The sequence below is a fragment of the Hoplias malabaricus genome, chromosome 6, assembly GCF_029633855.1.
Source record: "Hoplias malabaricus isolate fHopMal1 chromosome 6, fHopMal1.hap1, whole genome shotgun sequence".
Taxonomy (NCBI): domain Eukaryota; kingdom Metazoa; phylum Chordata; class Actinopteri; order Characiformes; family Erythrinidae; genus Hoplias; species Hoplias malabaricus.
The window spans coordinates 27,254,408-27,278,699 of record NC_089805.1 but is presented as its reverse complement, the minus strand read 5'-3'; the positions used below and the strand labels follow the sequence as shown (position 1 = coordinate 27,278,699).

Genomic DNA, 24,292 nt, shown 5'->3' with positions numbered 1-24,292 from the left:
ATCCATCTTAGTACTACTTAGTAGTGTGTGGCCACCATGTGCCTGTATGACCTCCCTACAACGTCTGAGCATGCTCTTGATGAGGCGGCGGATGTTATCCTCAGGGATCTTCTTCCAGATTTCCCAGCATCAGTCAATTCCTGGACAGTCTGTGGTGCAAAGTGGCATGGAACGAGACATGATGTCCCAGATGTGCTCGATTGGATTCAGGTCTGGGGAAGGGGCAGGCTAGTCCATAGCATCAGTGCCTTCATCATGCAGGAACTGCTGACACACTTCAGCCACATGAGGCCTAGCATTGTCATGCATCAAAAGGAAACCAGGGCGACCCTCCAAAGAAATGCCTCCCCACACCATTACTGACCCACTGCCAATCTGATCATGCTGGAGGATGTTGCAGGCAGCAGAACGTTCTCCACGGCGTCTCCAGACTCTGTCATGTCTGTCACAGGTGCTCAGTGTGAATCTGCTCTCATCCATGAAGAGCACAGGGCACCAATGGCGAATTCGCAAATCTTGGTGTTCTCTGGCAAATGCCAATTGCCTACACGGTGTTGGGCTGTAAGCACAAGCCCCACTTGTGGATGTCGGGCCCTCAAGTCTGTTATGAAGTCTGTTTCTGACAGTGTGTGCAGAAAAATGGATATTAGTGGCCTGCTGGCGGTTATTTTGCAGGGTTCTGGCACTGTTCCTCCTTTTCCTCTTTGCACAGAGGAGGAGGTAGCAGTCCTGCTGCTGGGTTGTTGCCCTCCTATGGCCCCCTCCATGTCTCCTGGTGTACTGGCCTGTCTCCTGGCATCTCCACTATGCTCTGGACACTGTGCTGACAGACACAGCAAACCTTCTTGCCACAGCTCGCATTGATGTGCCATCCTGGATGAGCTGCAGTACCTGAGCAACTTCTGTGGGTTGTAGACACTACCTCATGCTACCTCTAGGGGTGAGAGCACTGACAAAGTGCAAAAGTGACAAAAACATCAGCCAGAAAGAAAGAGAACAGGGAAATGGTCTGTGGTCACCACCTGGAGAACCACTCATTTATAGGGGTTGTCTTGTTAATTGCCTCTCATTTCTACCTGTTTTATGTTCCATTTGCACAACAGCAGGTGAAATTGATTCACAATCGGTGTTGTTTCCTAACTGGACAGGTTGGTTTCACAGAGGTGTGATTGACTTCGAGTTACATTGCGTTGTTTAAGTGTTCTCTTTATTATTTTTTCTTTCTTTGCGCTCTGTGTGTGTGTGTGTGTGTGTGTGTGTGTGTGTGTGTGTGTGCGTGTGTGTGTGTGTTTGTATATATATATATATATATATATATATATATGAGAAAAAGAGGATGAACTGAAAGTGAAAGTTAGCTGATGTCATAGACACACAGTAGCATTCATTCATTTTCTGTAACTGCTTATCCAGTTCAGGGTCGCGGTGGGTCCCTGGAGGGGATGCCAGTCCTTCACAGGGAGTGTCACTCACATTCAGACACTTTCGAGTCAATCCACCTAACAACGTGTGTTTTTGGACTGTGGGAGGAAACTGGAGCACCCCGAGGACCCATGTGGACACAGTGAAAACACAACATACTCCTCAGACAGTCACCCGGAGTGGGACTTAAACCCACAACTTCCAGGTCCCTGGAGCTGTGACTGCGACACTACCTGCACCACCAACAACAATGTTTTATATAATGACAATTGCAACAATTATCCATTTTATCGACAGTGTCTTTCATTAGTCATTCTAGTTACTCTTAAGCAAAGTGTTGCCTGTGTAGAAGTTGTAGGAAGTTGTGTTGAAACTCAGAATTCTTTAATACAAGTTTTCTTCTAACCCATATATGTATGTCTTATGTTTAATGTTCTCTGAAGTGGCACAGAGAGAATGATACATATATATAGTAGTCACGTTTATTGGACAGAAGCGTTAGTATTATAGTTGATTAGCACTTCTATTTGTGTCTCATTAAACCACTTTAGCAGAAAGTAATATCTGACTGCTGAATGTGGACGTGTTTCCATGGTGTTTGGATGTTTAAATGTCTCAATGTGCTGTTATCAACTGATTTTACAAGCATTACTAACCAAGAACGAGCTGACAATTGAAATGTAGGGCATAGGGTTTTCTGAATGTTTAACTGGAACATGGTCAGTTCAGGTGTGACGTCATTCTCAACTCTGACATCTGACTTAAAAGGTAAAAGGAATACATCATTAATCCCTTCTCTCACAATCACCTCCGGATTTACTCCCCTCAGCTCCCTTAATCACCTAAGAGTTTACAGTAGCACTTTATTTTGATGGTCCCCCTGATATTCTGACATACTTTCAGTAACCTGTTAATAGGGTTGTTAATACTACTGTTAATAATACTGCTGTTGACTAGCAGTAAGACAGTATCCTCTCATTCATTCATGCATTCATTATCTGTAACCGCTTATCCAGTTCAGGGTGGCGGTGGGTTGGGAGCCTACTCTGAATTACTGGGCACAAGGCAGGAACACTCCCTGAAGGGAGCGCCAGTCCTTCACAGGGAAACACTCACTCAAACCTAGGGACACGTTGGAACCCACACCCTCCAGGAGGAAGAGGAAGGGTCAAGTTAATTCAAGTTAATTTTTAGCCAAGCTGGATGCTATGTCATGCACTTTTGGCACCAGGTGTTCTGGGAGCAGGGAAATAGTTTTAAGGTTTTCTACATGGTTTTTACCATGGTTACCGCTACATGGTTTTTACTCCAAGACTGATACAAGGTTCCAACTAATATTTTGAGTAGTTGGTTTGTCAGCTTTGTTTTGTTTGTTGCTTTATGCCTAGTCTTAACGGAATAATTGTTATCCTGAGTAAGACTTGTTGTGACAGATTAATCGATTTTTCATGCTCAAATTAATGAGTTCAGTTAACCCAAAATAGGGAACTTGTTTTAAACATATAAAGTTTCCAATGTCTGAAGTGCAGAATACAAAGACTACGGGCCACTTTGCGAATGAAACTGTAAAAGGACACTAATATTTGTAGCTTCAAATTACAGCTTCAAAACTATTGTGATGCTCCACTGAGCTGTAATAGTGAGAATAGAGACTCTGTTGTTGCTTTTCTGGGCTCAGACTGCAGACACCGCACTATGTAACAGGGTGTGTTCCCACCTTGCTCCCAGTGATTCTGGGTAGCAAGAATACTGTTTTACTGCTAGTCAACAGATGCACTGTTAACAGGTTACTGAAAGCATGTTGAATATCTACCATCAAAATAGTGTTACAGAATTTACTCCCCTCAGCTCCATCACCTTAGAGTTTACTCTCCTCAGCTTCTACAATCACCTCAGTTTACTTCCCTCAACTCCCACAGCCATCTCCGATTTTTTTAATATATTTGTTCTGGAACAAATATTTGTTCTCTTTTTAAAAAAAAAAAAAAAACATTGAGGGGGGTAAACACCTCTTTCAGCATTTTCACCTCAGAATAAATGTCTTGCTACACTCAGTGGCAGAGAAAAAGTGCCCATACAAATGTCATAAAGTGTCTTAAGAAGTAGCATTTTAAAGAATTGGGGCAGCCTGTTTTCAATATTCGTATTTGAATGTAAAATGTTTAGCGCTCATAGTTTTTGGACAGGTGGTCTTGTCTCTGCAAATGACAACTTGACTAGTACACATCACATCATTTCAGACCAGTTGTGTAAGACTGGAGTTCTGTTTATCCAATGACAGTTTGGTTAGACTACTATCCTTAATGTTTTTTCGGCTTCTCTTTTTCACGGTATGTGGTTGTGACTGGAAACTAAATATATGAAGGGTTGCCTGTGATTATTGCATCTTACTGTCTGTAAAACGTGGAAGCAAATTTATTAAAGAAAAAAAAAATACAAAATTAAATCATCTACAGTATTTGGCAAAGGTGCTCTTGGCAAGATTTCAAACAGGTGTGGATGAAGAGAAAGATTTCAATAATGCGGACTAGTGGAGGCCTTCATTATAAATGAAAGCTATTTTAGGAAGTCAAACAAAAGCAATCTTGACATTAGATGAAAATGGATTGCTTCTGACAAACGCACTAAATATACGGTGCTGTTTCATAACTCCACTTTAGGTGTACGTGGGCATTGGCCCTCTACTCAGAGCTGGGGCGCTGATAAAACCCACTAATTGATGCAGACATCTGAATGACATGATTCATTCATCAAAATGGTATTTTTACTGCACGACATCCATAACTTGTTATAACTCACTTTTAAATGTCAGCTGTCTTGACTCCCTGCCTCATTTGCAACACACACGCCCACGTACACACACACACACACGCGCCCACATGGACTTCCATTTATGAACATGGTGCATGCATGTTACTCTTCCAGTCTAATTGGCTGCGGTAGTTAGTGTGAGTTAATTGACGTGACTCATTATTCCTCATAGACCTGCTCCATATGATTTTAATGACCTTTGAAAGTTTAGCCAGAAACAACTCATTAATTGCTGCACATGGGGCAAGGAAGATAGAATGTTACGTAATAGTACAGTATGGCTCACCATGCAGTAGCATGACACATATGGCATGTAATGGTTGGGGTGTTTTCTCAGCCAGCCAATCAGTGTCCTCCTCTACAGCACACAGGTGGGCTCTATTGTCGTAACCAGGGTTTGAGTCACAGCAGGACCATACGCTGTTTAGAGTGTGAAAGCACAATTCACTCTGCTTCCTTTGGCTGAGTGGGATGGCAGGTTTCCACATTTATTGTCTAGAACACAGGCAATAATAAACGCAAGTTCTATTTTTAAGACTTGTTTCCTTCCCTGGTGTGATGTAAGTAGCTCATCTAGGCTTAACTCTTTGATCCCTAGCAGCCGTTATTGTAATTATTGTAAATGCCGTAGTCCTTTTATGAGCTTGGGAGGTACTGTCATTTAAGTGGCTATCATCTGCAGAGTGTTCGTCATATCATAGATTTCAATCTCCAGTAATGCCTCAGACCAGGAGTCCATGAGAACACAATTGACCTCACTGTTTCTAGATGGTTGAGTGGGAGGGCCCTCTCTCACTACCCCAATTATTCAGTACAATGCTAGCTAGTCCAATATGAACCTGCAATGTCATTCTTGTGTATTAACTGAAATTATATTTTCCTTTGGTGTGAGTCATTCATTGGTTAATTAAGTCTGTTACCACTTCATTCTGATCAGAGTCAAGGGAATTATTGTAAGAATACCCCCTGGACAGAGCACCAGGTATGACTGGTCATTCTCAAATTCACACCTGTGGACAACAACACACACCAAATCCAACAGTTGTTGAACTGTAGTAGGAAAACAAAACATGGAGGACACCCATGCAGACACAGTGAGAACACACAGTTCCTCATAAACCCGTTTCACACATGCACAGTAGCCTAAAATGTTTAGCCGCCCCAAATCTAACATTCTTTCTGAGAGTTGCAAGAACTCACCTAACAAAGAAAATCTCTCTCTGTACATTGTGTGTGAAAGTATCAGTCGGGTAAATCTCCAGCACCTCGTATGTGAAACGGCTATAGACAGTGACCCGAGGTGAGCATCCAATCCAAGAGATTGAAACCCTGCAGTAGAGTGGCTGAACACTACCTGAGTACCACCATTTTATTATTCCAATTTGAGTTTAGTGTATGTTGTTAATTCACTTATTTCTGAATATTAGTTTTTATGTTCTATTACTTTCATTGTGCATTCAACTGCTTTTTGATTGGGTGGCATTTAGGAGCAATTGTAGGAACTGTATTGGAGCAACTGCTTACACTGCTTTTCAGCCATTTTGATTATGGGGATGCATTTTTCTGCAAGTTGGGTTTTAAGAAGTTCATATTGAAGGGTTTTTCTCCCTCTGGTATTCATAAAGACATCAGTTTGTAATGAATTGATATGGATCAGTGTGATAGAAAGCCTGGAAAGCCTGCAGCACCGCCTGGCAGACTGGGAACCATGCAGACGTCTGTCTGGAGCAGAAGTGAGCAGAGCAGCTGTCTGACTGTTTCTAAAGGCCAACAGTGCAGCTTTTCACTGATCTGGGGCAGGCCTACTGGCACTCCTCCGCCTCAGTGTTTAGCCCAATTCTGCATTCGAGAGAGGAAAGAGAGATGGCTTTGATTCAGCTTGAAAATCATCGTATCCTTCTTGCTGTATTAATAACAGGGCTCGCTTGGGTGATAGAGTGGCCGTGCTATTTGTGGTATCCTGCATTTTCCATCAGCACTGATTTGGAGGCACTTTCAGCTAAATATTGTGAGCAGTCATTCACAAAATCTGTCCATTCATGGTTTGATGTTAGCGGCTACGCTTTATCTACTCTTCTGCAGAGACGTAATTCATACCGCAAGATTTGAGAGCATCTGAGGTTTTTTTTTTTTTAAGTGCAGTAGAGATTTTAATAATACTAAAAAGAAGAAAATCAAGCCTCCATGTCTGCACTCTCCTTCGGCTTCAATTCCCTGAGCGAATCGGAGGAGAGGTGATTATTATAGCTCAATGCTGGACGAGCAGGGAGAGCAATCACCCATCAGCCAAGCTCTTGCTCATGGTCCCTATCCAACATGAGCTCTTCTGAGTGGATGGTAGCACCCCTGAAACATAATCATGTACTTCCCATTACCCTTCCTTCAACTGTGTTCACGTGGGCTTGGTGCCTGTGCTGCTGTGAAAGGCTGCTGGAGCATAGGCTGAAAATTTTTCCCCTCTTTATTGCAGATACCTAAACTCGCCTTGGGCTCTCTCTTGCTATATATATATATATATATATATATATATATATATATATATATATATTCCTTCAGACAACCCAGAGCCGGCCTAGATTAAAGACAGCGTGAAACCGATGCTTGGATGCTTTCAAAGGGGGACTCTGGTTTATCTTATTTTCCATAAAGCCCTAGAGCAGCCTTTCACACCCTTATCAATTCTTTCCTGAATAATCTGCAGTGGCACTACACCCTCTTTTATTTCTCTGCCCTCAAAAAGAATATACAGTATATCAGTGGATGTATTGAAGTTGCCATGTTCTTAGAGCCACAGCGACCGTCAGCCACAAAGTAAAAGACGTCTATTATCCCGGGCTGCACGCTGGAGACTTACTCCCTCTTCTACCATACGCTGGACTCTATGTCCATCCACTCAACTCATGTGCTTCCGGACTACATACTGTTTATCGGCTCAACCTAATTAGTCCTTGATTGAGCGATCATAGCCCATCATTTTGTTGTCTTCACATATCTAATACAATTTGCCTCTAATTAATGGGCCAGTGGCAACTACTGAGTGCAGGTCGAAGATGTGAAAGAGGACTGCGATTCCAAGAGGCTCGTACAATCTCTCATTTCAGTTGCAGCATAATTATCACAAGATGATTTCTACAGTATGTTTGATCACTTACTAAAATGCTATGCCAAAGTATAGAGAAGTAAATTAGAGATGATGACATCTAATGCTATTTATCTGGTTAACAATTTTGTTCATTAAACAAAGGTAATAATAATATTACAAAGACGATGAAACAATGGATTTACAGTTACGCTCCAAATATATCAAAAAATGCACCCATTTTTTAACAGAAGAGTTAGATGTTTTACCTGTTGCTGGTGTTCAACTCATAATCCAACATCAGCGCCTGCTCTCACTAAAGCTCTTTCCTCTGAATGCAATCAAATCAATCACATCAAAGTTCCAAAGCCTATTCAAGTACATTGTTGTTTGTTAATGTATAGGCTGTGCCCCTTTAAAAGTACAGCAAGGGTCTTAAAATCCTTTTGTGTACTTTGAAGGTCCATTATCTTCCCTTCTCCATAAAGGCAGGTAAATTAAATGTGGTGTTTAGTTAGTTCTTTCCTCCTAAAGTTACATACTTTCTTGTGAAAAACACTTGCTGCCAGAATTATAGTTTGAAAGTATAATGTCCTGCCACCCTCTCAAGTTTCACAAACTGTGGTTTTAGAGCCTTGTTTTACGTTTATAAGTTTGTGAATGGAGATATTTAGTTGCTTGTTGTTTTTCTTGTTGTTGTTGTTGTTGTTTTGTCCTTGTCTCCATGATCCTTGAATGAGACTCACGTCCCCAGATGCAGAGAGCATTGTTACATTCGGATTGCTACACTTCCCAAATACTGAGTGTGTTGCCTGATGAAATTATTATTATTCAGTTGTGCCATAGCCTCTGAAAGAAGTCGCTCTGCAGATCCATTAACATGGAAGTCAGTGGCTGAGCATGCATGAAGCACATTCAATTAAAGAAGCTGAGGAATAGGAAACGCTGGAATGAGCTCCACTTCCAAAATCTGTAATAATGTGAAATTCCCATGGACAGTAGATATTAGACCCTTCAGTTAGTCCTGGGGCTTTCACTGATCCAGAGCCATGTCTCTGTGAACACTTCAAACACAAAGCCCCGTTTTATTAGGACTAGCCTCAAATGAGTCGACCAAACAATCACAAATGCACTTGCATTTCCCTTCACAGAGGATATACCTTTTATTTTATTTCATATCGTGGGTGCCTTTGAAGTTTCATAGTAATTGTTTCTTTTCTTTAAATAGTGTTAGCATTACCATAAAAATTGCATTTCAAATGCTTATTTCCGTCATTTTATTGTAGTTTTATCCCTTTTGTGAAGCATGCATTTATATTTTCATTTCTAAGAGTAGTGGGAAACGTGAACACCACAAGTTCTATAATGGAACCTTTTTCAATGCTTTTTGGAGCCAGTAGAGAACCATAGCTTTCACTGACAGGTGCTTGAAGAATCTTTTTATTCTTATTATATATTTTTTAGTTAGTTTGGAAAAGTACAGACTTGCAATGGGTTCCACCTCAGCTCTCCACCTTGTTTCATCCTTTCCTATCCCACATTCAGTGTTGCTCTTCATATAGCTATGTGCAAATCACAAAATGGGCACTTCTGTTCAAATAATAATTTGTTGATTAAGTGAAAAGCAAACATTCAGAAAACAATATTTGTCCAAGCGTTGTCAGATAAGTATATACCTGCACTGAAATACAGTGCATGTGATACAGTCACCTGCTTTGGGGAGCATGTAAACTGCCTTCAGTAAATTGGTCATTTACTGGACACCATAGAGAAAAATGAAAAAGTACAGAAGACCCATGGGGGGACCCCTGCATTCTCTGAGACCTGCAGAGCCAGTTCTTGCTGATATTTAGATTGAAACTAATGTAATAACATCACTCATCTCAACACATTTGGAACATAACAATTACAACCATGTTCTGATATGGTAAGAGATATTTTTTGGCTAATATGGTCTCTCTCCTGGTTACAGAAGGCTTGGGCATCTCCAAGGACTGAACTTGCCATCTTTCCATAAGCAATGGAGATTCTTGAACACAAACAAGTCTTTCAATTAGGTAGGTTTCAAGATGAGGGGGAAAAAAAAATATATATATATATATATATATATATATATATATATATATATATATATATATATATATAATCTCTCTCATTAGACTTACTTTACTTACTTACTTACTTCATAACTTTAATTATATTATGTCCTTAATATCATTATCATATATCCTTCACTAATTACATTACATTTGAATTGATTACAATTCAAAAACTGAGTAGCTTATGGTTAACTTGGAGAAATAGGAAGAAGATATTAGGACCTGCCAAAAGCTCTTAGCATTTAAAAGGGCTAATGGATTGTGAAGTGGGAGAACAGGATACATTACATTTCCCTGTATTTGTATTTACATACTGTTAGCAGTTTTTTAGTATAAGTGAGAAAGAAAGCATCTAGCATTGTCAAAATAAGGCAACTGTAACAGCAGTTGCAGGGTGTAAGATGTTTAATGAAGTCCACACGGAGCAGAATAAAACAAATGAAACAAAAGGGAACAAGACAAAGGACTAACATTTGGAATAAAATACTACAAAAGAAGACTTGTCTAAGAAGCAAACAGGCAAACCAAGAGCTGAAGAGGTTGATAAAGAAGACACTACACTGATTTTGGCAATGCCCAGTGAGTAACAAGACCAGACTTGGGGTAGACACTATACTATATATGAAACATGACATCTGGGAACTACAGGAAGACATGGAAACAGAAACACACAGGTGCAAGGTTTGATAAAAGGGCAGAGCTAGGAAGAAAACAAAAAGTGTGCATGGTCAGGGACAAAGAATGTAAACAAAGAAGAAATGTAGTTAACTGTCAAGGCACAGCAGGGCCTGATTTGACAATGGGCACAGGCGAGTTGACAAAAACCTTAAGACTGTTTTTTTTTTTCTTTTTTGGACCCCGGTCATTTTGTTATTTATGTTAGTGTATTTGTTTGATGTGAGTGTTTTCACTTAATATGCATGATATAACACATTCATATCTGTTTGACATAAGAAATAATCATGTTTACCAGATCACATTAATTAATAAACCAAAAGAATTTGTATCAAGTGATAACATCTAAAAGTTAATAGTTCTTGTTTGTTTAACTTTATTATTGTTCTTGTAAAAGAGTAGCATTTAATTGTGATTGATTTTTACAAATTGGCTCAAGTTGTTAAATTCTCTGTAACATGCTTTGGTTGAAATGCCACAAGGATCAAAGCACTATTCTCACATTGTGTGAACAGCCCTGTTCAGAATAAACAGGTTCAACGTATTTAAATGAGCCAGAGATGACCACAGTACAACGGCTGAAAAGCAAGGAGCAGATGCACTTTTTAATTTTTAATTAGGTTTTGCTTCATTTTTTTCTCCATTAATATATTCACCAATCACAATGGCAAATGGCTGATTTAGGCAGCCCACAAAAAACTGACTCTGGTCCTGATTCACAATTTTTTTTTCTACACCCGAAAATAAATGTGCACACGTACAGAAGTGTTTTTACCTCATATGTTCCCTTTAAAATGATTAATATTCATTAGTTCTTGATGGATATTTATCTTTAAATTATTAAATTAACTGCATTCGTGCAACATATCATAAAAACAATGAAGTGTTTATCTTGGTAATTTATATCAAATTACACTACTTCCACTGATATCTGAGGCACCAGTAGTTCTGGAGTAAAATAAACTGTTTACCTCAGAAGTGGAGGCACTAGTGGTGTGATTATATAAAGCTTAACTCTAACTCATTTCACAAAGTAGTGGTTGACATGCATGTTTTACAGATGAGATCTGAGACTTTGGAGTCAAGTGAAAGATTTAAAATATTAATGGCAGAAAATACACACAGTAAAGAACACTGATGTATGAACGAAGATTAAAAATGTTAAAAATAAATAGTTATGAATGCTCAAAAATATATAAATTTATTATCACCGCTGTAGTTAGCTGCATCCCCAAACCACATCCATCAAACTGGTTCAAACAAAGTCATGTTTCAATGTTATGTCAACGTCATATTTTCAACCACAATCCACAATCTTATGTTAATTATTGTTTGTATTTAGGTTATGTGACATCGCAATGAAAAAAATGTTACATCAGTGTTGTGCCCACTAAAGGAAAAATAATCCGAAATTGTATCTTAATGCAGGGGAGTTTAGTTTGGAACTGAAAATCTGAATATGAAAAACCTCATACCATTTTCATAGATGTTTCTTCTTATTTCTGAGTCTTGCTTTGTTATACTGCACATTTTCAATCCTTCTCAAACGTTGGGATCAATTATGCACTCAATCATTTCTTATAAAGTCGTGATATTTGTGTCGATAGAGGAGCTTTTCATCTCTGTCTAAAAGCCCACACCCCTGAAGACATCAGAAGCCATTTGCTTTGGTAGGAAAAGCGGAGGGAAAACAGCTCATCCTAAGCCAAATATTCCTGAGGCTTGTGACAAGATGGATGGATGTTTGCTTATCTCTCTGGGTGGAAGGGGGGAAAACCATGAATCTTAACACTCATGGCTTCATTTGCATCTCTCCCCTCTGCTCTGGCTGCTATCTTAAGCTGGCTGCACCTCCCCAGTGCGAGCTCGCTCCGATTACATAGATGAGAGTGAAACACAGACCTGGAGCAGACACACGGCATGTGATAGTGAAGTGTTAAAGCTCCATATCCCCAGTAAGATTGACTAGGACCATTGAATTTGGCCAGTTATGATCTCCAGATTAAATCACACACTCATCCTATAGCCTTTAACCATGGGAATTCAGTATCTGCATGGGATTATAAAAGTATTTATTCTGGAGCATAAGATGCTTGTGGTATTGAACAACTCCATATCCCCTGTCACATTGTCCAGGGCCATTGAATTTCTCTTAATTGTCTCCAGTTTAAGTGTCTCTCATCCTGTAGCCTTTAGGCACTGGCATTATTGTCTGTATGGAATTACATAGGTGGTATTATTGTAAATAATCACTATCAATGGGGATGCATACCCAGTTATATAAGATGGATATTATAAATGCATGGTTTTTCAACAAGTTTGATGTCTCTTCATCTGTGCCGAGTATCATTCACCACCATTGTTCAGTAGTGGGAGTAGGTTGTGTCACATTTTAAACGATTCCACCCCATTCTGTAATGTGTGGAGTATTTTTATTTTATTATTTTTTTGCAATTTTCTGTTTGAGAAGCCAGCTGGGGTTTTTTTAAATATATTCCCAAGACATTCAGTGATGTCGAGGTCTGGACTCTGGAGCCAGGCTCTTTGTTCTGAAAACACAGGCAACTGCTTTGTTTGTCTTGACAATCTTCTTATTTTACCTCAGCATCAGGCTTCTTGACAGCTCCTCGTCTTTCAGACCCATTGCACTGAATTGTCTTATCCTTGAGGTTGTCTTCTCTTCAAATGTGGTGGGGGAAGAAAGATTTATTTTTTTTCAGAGAACCTACATTAAATATGGAATAACTCCAACTTGGGCAGACAGACATGGATCTTTTCTGATCAGAGGTATAGATTGAACCGAGATTTCTCGAAGATTTATAGCTGTATTAAAAGCTGTAATGATGAAACTGTCAGATGGAATTTGTGTTGGTGACCTTGCAGCTCTGGTTGTTCGACGTTTGTTTATCATTATTTTATCATTATTTTAATTACAGTTTCAGCTTCTTTTTTAATATTATATCCTATCTCCTGAAAATATATCTGAAATAACTTGTATTTAATGGCTGTTTGCACTAGAAAGTCAGTAAAATAATTATTTCTGACTTGAACGGCACTGTACATATTTATATACTGTAACACCATATAAAAACTTGTTGTTTGCTGATTTCAGTGAAGTCCTGACCTGTACCTCAAGTTATCTCACATAACAGTGCAAGGTTTATAAAACTGACATGTAGAAACAGTTTACTGTACTCTTTGGTATGCCACTTTTTTCCATTTATGATTTATTCAGAATATTTTTAGCAAGCCAAATGTTTCTTTTGCTATGAGGAAGAGCTATCAGAGAATTTACATTCAGTGCTGGATAACTCCAACATTACATTCAAAATTAATAGGATTCATGGTGTACTCTGCTTTTTTGGGTCTGAGATTGACCTGTCAAAATCAAAATGTGTCTATTGCTGTGAAAGTGAGTTTTGTAGTATGACACACTCCCAGTGAATTGAGAACGCCTGGAGCAGTGCAGAGGAAAAGAAGACACACTGTCAATGTCATGATGCTTCAGCAAATTCAATAAGTGTAACACAGTCGACACTTATTCTGTGAAAGAGATTTTTTTTTTCATTTTTTTTTTTTTCAAAAGAAACCAGGTCCCAAATCTGTTTTTTCTGGCCAACCACCATAGACTGACAACTCTGTGCCGTTGGATCTACACATCCAATGTAAAGCCATCTCCAGCCGAGCAAATGTCTAGAATATTGTTGATGCCTGTTATGAAAATCACCTATCTTGTTTCCCATCCCCTCAATTCCAACATTGTTTGAACACATCAGCTGCGTTTCATACTCTGAACATTTCCTGATGGAAACATTTGTATTAGGTATATAAGTAGCTGTATCAATTGAAATACTGGTGATGTGGTGATAAACTAAAATTGATATGCTTGTGTATTTATGTATAGGCAGTACTACTAGCCATTTTAAGTACTTCAGATGTACTGTTTTTGCAAGTATGGTCAACACGGTTGCTAGTGACCCATGATAAACTTGAACTGAAATCTCCAAGACTAGGTGAAGCTCTGGTAACTTTATATTGACTTGCATTAAAGTGGAGATCTAGACTGTCTAGAAGTTGTGCAGTTGTATACCTTTATTAAGTTCAGTGTAAACAGAATTGTATTTTTCAATCTTTTTCATTGTATTTTAGCAGTTCAGTTCTAATCCTTATAGGCATTAAAGGACTGGGCCATTTAGACTCTTTATGAGGAGTCTTTTGTCTAGATGTTGGATTTCTGTGAGGATTTAATGCCATTATGTCATGAGTTATTTATTTTTTATTTTTTTGAGGTTAATGGGTGGTTAGTTTTGTATCTCAAACACCACTCAAAAACCTGCTCTTACTGAATGGTGCAATTCCACTCTAGAGAACACAACTCCATTACTCAGCAGCTAGAGGGGTTCTGTACCCCTCTAGCCCAACGCTGGTTATTGGGCATGATTATCATGAACAGGTCCACAGTGCGTACACCCTATGAGTAACATGAACAGGTCCACAGTGCGTACACCCTATGAGTAACTGAACGGAGTCACTGAGAGGTTTATACAAAATATTGGACATGCGCGGTACATCACGGGACGCCACACAGTGTTATCATGAGGGTTTTGAATGTATGGGTGCTCCCTTTCCTTTATTTCACAGTAGTTGACTGAAAGCAGGTAACAGAAGAAATAAAAATAACACTTTATTGTGCTCTTGGTTGTCTCGATGTAACTCGGCAACATTTGCTTTCATTCACATTGTCCAAATGATTCTAAGTCTGTTTCTTATGATATAGGAGTGCTACAATATGCATTATAAAAACATGTAGGTTACTCGCTAGATCGCCTATAAATCGGACAGCTCTCAATCTATTGAAATGCTTTCTTTAAAAAAAAATGACAAAAAAATGAAGACCTTTTTTTTTTTTTTTTTTTTCTTTTTCATAAAACATCAACACTTAAAGAAAAAAGAAAAAATACAGTTATACATATATTCCAGAAGTTTAAGGCGGTTGAAATAAGAAATCAGATGTCTCAGTCACTTCCTTTAGAACACTGTTCAGGTGATGTACAAATCCAGTGGTGACAGGTTGAGGCAGGAGGAAGTCAGTCTCTCTTCTTCTAGCTCTCTCTCTCTCTCTCTCGCTCCTGATCCCTATTGTATCTCCTTTTCCACTGAGCCACTTTTGACATATACAAAAACATTTTGTCTCTGCCAAATATTAGAAAAAAAACTAAAATGATACTCATAATTCTATAAATGTCTGCTGTCATTGTTATTATTGTAGATATTATCTGGTTATTAGTGTTGAGAACCTGCGCATAATTCAAAAGACACATGAATAACAAAACATGCAGCTGTGAAAAAGGGCTGCATTATACCTTCATGTACTGCAGGTAATACATTCATTCTTACGGCTGGAAACTAGAAGAAACATCTGCAGGAAAAATGTGATGAGCTGCCACCCAAGCACTTTGGTTGACCTTCAGATACTGTAAAAGCTGGAAGTCTGTTCTAGAGTAGGCTTTGTATAGTTGAGAAAATAAGTGGTAAGTTGACCAATAGGAAAATCACAAATGGGAAAAGTACAGGAATTGATTTCACAGCTATACCTCTCATTCTGTACATTTTACCCACTTTGAAACTCTGTCTCTGTCATGCAGATGTTTCAGATCCCACTGATTCATTACAATGTAGACAATGTTCCCAGCCTTTGATAATTTTGTAGGATTGTGCATTTTTTGTGACATGAATAATAAAACTGAGCAGGCTTGAGTCAACAGCGGTTCACAGGGGAGTACATCATTCCAGAAACCAGTGCAATGTTTATCCATCATGACACTCAAACATTCATCAGGAACAAATAATATCACAGGAGCTGACTCCAAAAATCCATGGTCTAAACCTGAATCGTACATGTCATATATATATATTTCACCTCTTATAACCAGCAAACCTTGCAAATATAGAAACACTATCTGTACATTAGTCCCTTTGTATGTATAACTCAAATATATATATAGAGAGAACTGTTCAGTTATCAGTGTACAGTGAGAAGAAATACAAAGAATTTGAAGATGTTGTCGTAGTATTTTTCTTTTTTGTCTTTTTTATAATTTTTTCCTCACCGTACACAGTAGCAAATCCATTGTCACAGGACTTGGCCATGCGGAACCAAACACTTAGAATCCACTTGAACATAGATTTTTTTTTTTAAATTTCCTTTTTGTTCTCTTCTTGTTGCTTAATGTATGTCCTTTAATTTTGGTAAACTCACAAAACTAACTTATATGCCCAGTTAATCCCTCCCCATTTTAGTCAAAGTTGGCTGTGTTGTAGTAGTAGTTAAAATGTCTTGATTTATGTGGTCAAACAACAAAAAAGAAAGACTTGAACAAACACTTGGGTAGATTAAGATTTATGTTGGGCTGACACACCTTTCCAGTAATCTAGAATGTCATGCAGGTCCTCGTCTTTCGCAAACTGCACTTTTTTACGCAGGGCATGACCTGCTGCCATATATTCCTCGTCTTTGTGTCGTTTGCGATGGAGCTTGAAGCGCTCCCAGATGCTGTGAGTTGGCTTACAGTAGTACTCGGGGCTGGAGGAATAGCTAAGGTTATGATATTGTGGAGAGAGCTGGGAATAAGCCAAGTCTCTGGGCCGAGGCCTTGTCAGGGGCTCCAAGATGGAGGTTTTGCGACTCTCTGGCCCCTCCAGTTCCTCGATTTGGGCATCGGGATAGGAGTGCCGATGCTCACTGTATTGCCGAATCTTCTCAGCCTCTGCTCTCAGTATCGCAGCTGCCGGAGTTATAGTCATGATGGTCTCACCTGTTGGTGATGTCTTCTCTATGTACTTGGACTCTGATTTATATGCCCCCTCAGAGCGGTAAGGCCTCGGACTCCGCATGGGACCACCAGTGGCTGTGCTGGGTCGCTTTGGGGATGCGTCTGAGGAATGGTGTCTCTGTAAAGAGTGGTGGTAGCTATCCTTGTACACAGGGGACAAGAAGCCAGACTTGCTTTGGGGCTGTTCTGAGATCAGAACCAACTGTGGCTCTGCTGTTGAAACTGCTCCTGACTTCACTCCTTGGAAAGAGGTTGACTCTGACTTCAGGGCATCTATGCAGTTATTAATTATTTGATTGACCTTGTCCACTTCTTTTGCAATTGTAGAGATCTCAGCAACAGAGCCTTGGCTATTGCTTGGCATGGCCATCTCACACTCCCTACGGTCTGGGTGTTCCCCAGTCCTCACCTCCATGTAATTGCCCTTTGCCATTTTCGGCGTATCGCTTATGTCTTGAAGCTTATACTGATCCATCTCACTCCCAGAGGGCAAATATGGCATGCGAGACATACTGTCTCCAGCCATCATTTGCTTTTGAGACATTCTGGATATAGTCCCTCCCTCCAGTTCTCCACCATACTTGAGCTCTATGATATTCTTTTTCATGCTCCCTGTCTTTTTGTGCTTTTCGTCTTGCTGCCTTTTCTTTCGTAAGCAGTAGTAGACCACTCCTAAGACTATTACCATGCTGAAGAGGCATCCCAGGATGGTCATTATGTAGTGAGTGGCTGTGGCGTTACTAGTGTCTTTGACTCTCCCATTTCTGGAACTCGTGGACAACATCAGACAGGTGTGGTTGAATCGCAAGGAATTGCGTATGGAAACCACACAGTAAGTGTAATCAGTGTGGGGTTTCAGGTTTTTCAGTTCAATGTCCTCCTTCTGCCGTTTCAGGTTTTGAATGTCTGTGAAGAAGCTGTTGTTGTACAGAACAAGAATATACATTTTCTTGAATGGGTGGGGGATCTGAATGGTTATGACTGCATTTGTGTGGGAGACTTGCTTGAGCTTCATGATTGGTTTCATATCTATGCCTTCAGTTGGGCTAATGCTGATATCATCTGGCTCAGTACCAGACGAACAGTCCTCCAGCCCACATAGTGTAGGATCTAAAGGGTAAGTTGTGGTCTCGGGAGTCACAGGAAGATACAGAGTCGGGTTCTCCTCCGTGCACACAGTGGACAGCATATGCAGTGCATTGCGCTGAGTAGGATTATTTGGATTCTGGCTCAGGAGACTGTAACCAGAAACGCCTGCAGGAGAATCGCACACCATCCGTTCATTTGTTCGGTTAGGGAAGACCGAGAGCCATTTGACGAATCCCAGCAACTCGCAGGAGCAGTTGAAGGGGTTAGTATAGAGCTCACAAGTGGTCAGCTTAGTTAGACTGGTGAAGGTGGACCCGTCTAGCACCTGGATGCGATTCATGGAGAGGTCTATGTTTTCTAAGTTTGGGCACTCCCAAAAGGCATTGGGTGTCACAGTCTCAATAAGGTTGGCCTGGAGGTAGAGGTACTGTAGCTTGCCCAACCCCCTGAGAATCCCTTCAGTTAAATTTCGCAGTTTGTTGAAACCCAACTGGAGAACCTGCAAGTTGAACTGGGCAGAAAATGCCCCATCCTCAATATAGCTAATCTCATTCTTTGTTAGATTCAGGTATGTTAGGTTGGCAAAGCGGCTGAGGGCAGAGTAATGGATGCTTTTTATCTTATTTTCATTCAAGCGAAGGTCCACGATGGTGCTGTTGATATGCTGAGGAATGGCCTCATAAGGTGGCTGGTTTTGGCTGCAAATAGCCAGCCACACAAAGCCCTTTTCTCCTTCAATGAGCCAGCAATCCCCCCTCACTCCACCTATGTGAGTCAGATAGATTATGGCCACAGACCAGAAAAAGGCACTCATCACCATGCCACCACTACAAGCCATGGATACCTTCCTGGAAGCCATGAACACAGCTGGTAGCTTTCAGCTTGGGATGTCACTTTTAGTTTTGAATAGGCTGGACTGAGCCTCACAGTATTCTGGCAGGATAGTCAGCTGTTTCTATATGGAGTCAACGTGCAGCAGATGTCCGATTTCAAATCCAATCAAGTCTTCAATATTTTTTCTTCTCAAAACAGCTGGAAGTATCACTCCAACTAGTGGTCATTCCATTACAGCCACAGCATATGCATTTAGAGCAGTTTCCTTTAGAGTAATCTTGCAGTTGTGGTCTTTCACAGCTTCAGACTAGCTTGTGCTTAATTTCTCTGGAGATAACATTGTTGATGGCACTCTTTTTCTCCTCGTATCTTCCTTTCCTTTCCCATTGCTTTGGTCTCATTTATGGCTCCAGAGGTACACCCTGTAAAAAGAAGAAACAAATGGTGAGCATCCATATAAAGTAATTGTAAACATTATATTGTTAGATAATGTCTAACACAGCCTGTAAGTACTATGCTTTGTCATTAGTGTAATGCAGTATTGTGAGGGATACACCTCTAGAGGTAAATTCCGAGTATGACATGATTAAAGCATTTAGTCAATTTAAAACGCTGTTGCTTTGGAAGATTTTAATATCATAATATTTACTCTTTATAGTGTCATTTGAAATGCAGCAAATAGCTTTTGTTGTTGTTGCAAGGACATGCAATTATTTTGTACACAATTTAAGAGGTGCAGTCCCGGTGGCATATTGCTATTATAGGAAACCATTGGCCAATTACCACTTGACAGGTTAGGGAAAACAGAGCGTCCCCGTTTTCACCCCATTAACTGTGCAACTGTCAGACTGAGATGAACCAACATTTAGATGCTGCATCAGATCCATTATATTCAGCCTTGTAATATAGCTCCTTTGATACAGCTGCTGGTTTCTCAAGACTAGTTAATCAATTTGTAGTATGCACAGGAAATTCCATATATGACCAGCATATCTGGGTAAGCTTGTTAAGTCTTGCACCGAAGTGATTTACTATTTGCGGTGATATCCAAGGAGACCAGCATGTGCAAGCCTTTAAAGACAACATAAAAATACTCTTATGGATTTATAGTACATAGCCCCATTTTTAGAAATGTTTGTTAACTCTGGCCTCGCTGTACGCCTTGGACTCTTATGAACCACAGACTTGACTGCGCAGTAAATGAACAGGAAAGAAAAACAAGGGGTAAAGCCATTTCACTATGAAGAAAAACACTTCATGCCCTCACAAAATGCAGGTAGGCCTCCCAGAGCAGCAGACACAAGGGGGAAAGCATGGTTCAGCACACATACATCCCTGCCAGGCATCCATGCCACATTGAGGCAGCTGTGAGCTCCACTGGCCATAGCAAAAATCATTTTAGAAGATCCAGGCTATGGAAGCAAACCCAAAGACTTCTGTTCATTCCCCTGCACCTAACCAATTCCTATCCATGTATTTAAGTTAGAGTAGCATCTGTGAGATCACAGAGATTCATGGTGTTTGTCCATGTGTATGTCCAGCTGTATTTTTTATTTCTTTATTTTCCTAGACCCAGAACAACCAAGTCCTTTCAAGCGCATAAGAAATGTTTGCACATGTGATTTGAGGGTGATGACCCATGACTGGACCGTATCAAATGCTTCACCTACTCACATGCTCTCTTAGTGAGCCTTAAAGTATTCCCATTGCACTCTATGCTTTAAAAATCAGGTGCAAATGCACATTAAATCAGTAAGACTCTAAGTAGTAATTTTTTCTAAATTATATTCCAATTCCAATGAAATGGCAAAAAAGTGCTATAAACTGTTTCTTTAGCAGAGTCTTGTATTCTTGTAACCAGCTGGCACAACAACATCCTGTCTCATTTATAAATACAAAGATGTGAAAATGTGTATGCACTGCAGTGATTGCCTGGCCTCATTTTGATTATCTTGGAGAATTACAGGAGGAACGCTTTTCCTCAGAGGTAAGTCTGTGATACCCTCTTTGAAGTGATATGAGTGTCATACTCAATAAGCTCCTTTTAAAAATAGCCTAGAGATGTGTTCAGCCTCTGTATACAGTTTATCTGTACATCACCCATACCATAGTATCTAGTGAGACACTTCACTTTAAGGAGTGCACTTTGCAATTACTTTGTGAATCACAGTCTATACTCCAAACCTCAAAGTTCCTTAATCACAGCAGTAAGGGAAGAGCATTTTCCCTTCTCTTCAGCAAAGGTCTTAAAGTGTTTGCATGCACTGCATAACCAATACATTCTGTAGTGTGCTCTAAGATGAGAGTCTGTTTCTGTATTCTCAGTTAAACATTTCTTTTACAGTCCCTTCAATTCTAGGTAATAAATGAGTATTTGTTAGTACAATTGTAGAGCAATTAATTTCAAAACCTCAGCTTAACAGGTTCTAGATATTCAGAGTGTAATTGTTTAGGGTAACATATGCTTCTTTAGAAATGGACTTACATAATGTGCATAGTTTATTTTCTATTTATTACTTGCATTTATGGTTTATAACTTTTGAATGAGGATCTAGGTTGTAAAGGAAAACTGTCATATCTCTGTGACTTTATTCTGAAAGATTTTAGTTAAAGTTGTAGGATTAGTGTTTAGTTTAGGTTTATAAATTCATGTGTATATTCATTAAAAGCAAATTATAGTTTGTAAACATGGTAGAAATCTTTGGGCAGGGTATTTCTGTCAAATATGTACATATTCACATTGAAACCTGGCTGAATTTTGCCATCATTTCATACATAAAGCTATGTAGATTACTCTCCTGCTTAATAGTGTTGGGTTGCATTGAACCTCAGTAGTTTAACTGATCATGTGGTTTTTACCTATATTTAATTTAATTTTTATTTCAACACCTAGGGCTGAATAGTTGATATTCATTTCAGTATTTTGTTGCTTATTATGTGTGCCACATTGAATAAAATGGAAACAAAATAAAATGATACTACTGACTTTCTATGGTTCACTCGGTGCCGCAGCCCCAGTTCAAGAAGTGCTGGTTTAACCAATAAGCTGAACTCTACCAGCATGCCTTAATGTGATCATTTTCATAGGCCTTTCTGCGATCCCAGATGAACTCTATGATGAGAGGGTATTGAAAAAAAAAAAAAAAGCTGTGACATTACATCAAAGAGATCTGAATTAAGGGATTACACCAAGGTGTGTTTTTTTTTTTTGTTTTTTTTTGAGGAAATGCATTCATTACAGCATAATTCTTTTCTCCAAGACCTTGAAATACCTCAAGTTGGATTTATAAGCTGAGATTTTCCCCTAACACTGATTTGTTGACAGTGAATCCATGGAGTTGGGAGCTGGCACTAATTGCACTTTTTTGAGTGGCCCTCCACCAGCCATGGTCTGACATAACTTGTGCTGCTTCTGTGCCTGTGAAAATCAGAGAGACAGAGGGGAAAAAAGGGGCGAGAGAGAAAAAAAGAGCACTCTCCTCCATGGCTGTGAGGGTGATTTACATTTCACACAAGCCATCCAGAAGTGAATTATACAGCATTCAGGGGAGAGGGGGTGGGGGCCCAAAAAGCATTTCATAAGTGCACCGATACCTGCAGTCCTTAAATCTCTATAAGGCAGGCAGTGGATCAAGGCTGGGTTTTCACTTCCCAAGCAGTGAAAGATCTATACGTTAGACAAGCGTTATATTTACTCCGCTGTAAGGATTAGATGTTCCCTCGCCAGACTGAGGGCTGGGAAATGGAGGGATTAAAGTGCTCCCTCTCTACTTTAAACAACAAATGACATGTTTGGATCCTAAGAATCACATGGTATTTCTCTGTGCTCTATCACAGTGGCACGCTGGTATCACCCAGCTTCTGCTGAGGATTCAGAAAATATCAATTACACAGCAAGTTGGGCTTTTTATAGATCTGGTTGCTGTGACTGGAGTAAGTGAAATGCTAGACACAAGGAAGAGGAAGGAGAAAAAGGGATTGAACTTTGGTAGTTGAGGAAATATCTGTGAAAATGACATTATCATGGTGCAATGAACACACAAATTTAATTCACAAATTATAATGTGAATTATTGAGAGTTTCAGTACATTAAAACATTAGTGTACCTAGTGAGGACCTTCACAGTAAAATGGTACCAGCGATCAGGGTTTGAACGGAGCCTACCCATAAACTTTGGGAACAATGTAGGAACACACCCTGTACACAATGCCAGGGCACCATACAGCCTCTCACACCTGTGGACAGTTTCACTTATTGAATTACAGGAGGAAACCCATACAGGCACAGAGAACACACCAGTTTCCTCAGAAACAGTGACCTAAACCCAGAGTCAGACACCTTGAAGCTGTGGCAGCAAAGCCACACTATACTACAGTAATCTCACTGATCATTTCTAAAGACATTTCAGATCAAAGTTTAGCATAATGAGAATTACTGCTTTTCTTACACTGTATAAATGCAACAAGCATGGTAATTATACCAGTTAAACATTAGAGATGTGTTGCTCATACAAATATTTAGAGCTTCTTTAAAGCCCTAGAAGGCTCTGGGGGGTCCCTGCAGTTTTTATTTTTTTAATAAGAAATCGCATCACATTGATATATTTTAATGCGAAAGACATTTTTTCATTCTCCATTAGGCCATGATCTGACACAACATTTCCAAGGCAAAAGGTTTTATGACAGAAACAATATGTTTTTAGAACAGTGGGTTTTTTTCTATTCAATAAATTCCCTTTGTATAATTTTAAATTTGTATGATTTATTACTGATGCACATTGTCAGAGTATTTTCCAGACTGCAACAGAAAGCTCCCTTTGTTCTCACATACACTGATATGTCATTTTTCTACAAGTGTACAGCAGCAAAGAGCTTTGTAGACAGTATCACCACCCATTGTATTTGTCCTGCATTCCCAACCCTCTTAACTCTCTTTCAAAATTAGAGTGGACTCCCCTCATTATTCATTTTCCCTTTTGTTAAAATTCAGTCTTTTCTAGTGGAGAGACTCAGGTTGTGCACTACAGAGCAAGTGTATTAGATCGTTCTGCCTGCAATTCCATTAGGAGGACATCTGAGTATTCTCTTTGTGCTCTGTTTATACCTTTGCGCTCCTGAATGTGTGAAGCTATGCCCGAGAATGCAAAAAAGGCCGTGTTTGGCCGAGGCAGCTGAAATGTTGCTATTTTGTATGATGTCTTTGTTCTTTCTTTTATGTCTGTACAGCAAGAGTGTCTCTTCTGTAATGTTCCAGGTGGATTTACCTTGAACCTGAGCTGATTTTAAGTTTTTCATTTACAAAATCTGGCCATGAGTAACAGGTATCAATGTGCCATAATTTCAGAGCGGCAAGACTCCTGCACTTGTTGTTGAACAGTGGGCAAAGGCCCATGATCAAAGCTAAGATAACCACCTTACTTTCTGCTGTTCTAGATGTCTCCAGTTTCTTTT

The 24,292-nt window shown here is 39.6% G+C and overlaps 1 protein-coding gene across 2 annotated transcripts in view; it reads right to left on the bottom strand.

The window, feature by feature from the left end:
• Positions 1-14,720: 14,720 nt before the first annotated feature.
• Positions 14,721-24,292, bottom strand: part of elfn1a (extracellular leucine-rich repeat and fibronectin type III domain containing 1a) — a 122,232-nt gene continuing 112,660 nt past the window's right edge. For both annotated transcript variants that reach the window (XM_066675047.1, XM_066675046.1), the window contains exon 3: positions 14,721-19,264. In XM_066675047.1, the coding sequence (XP_066531144.1) occupies positions 16,480-18,867 (2,388 nt within the window). In that variant the 5' untranslated portion in view covers positions 18,868-19,264 and the 3' untranslated portion in view covers positions 14,721-16,479. The remainder of the gene's footprint in view (positions 19,265-24,292) is intronic.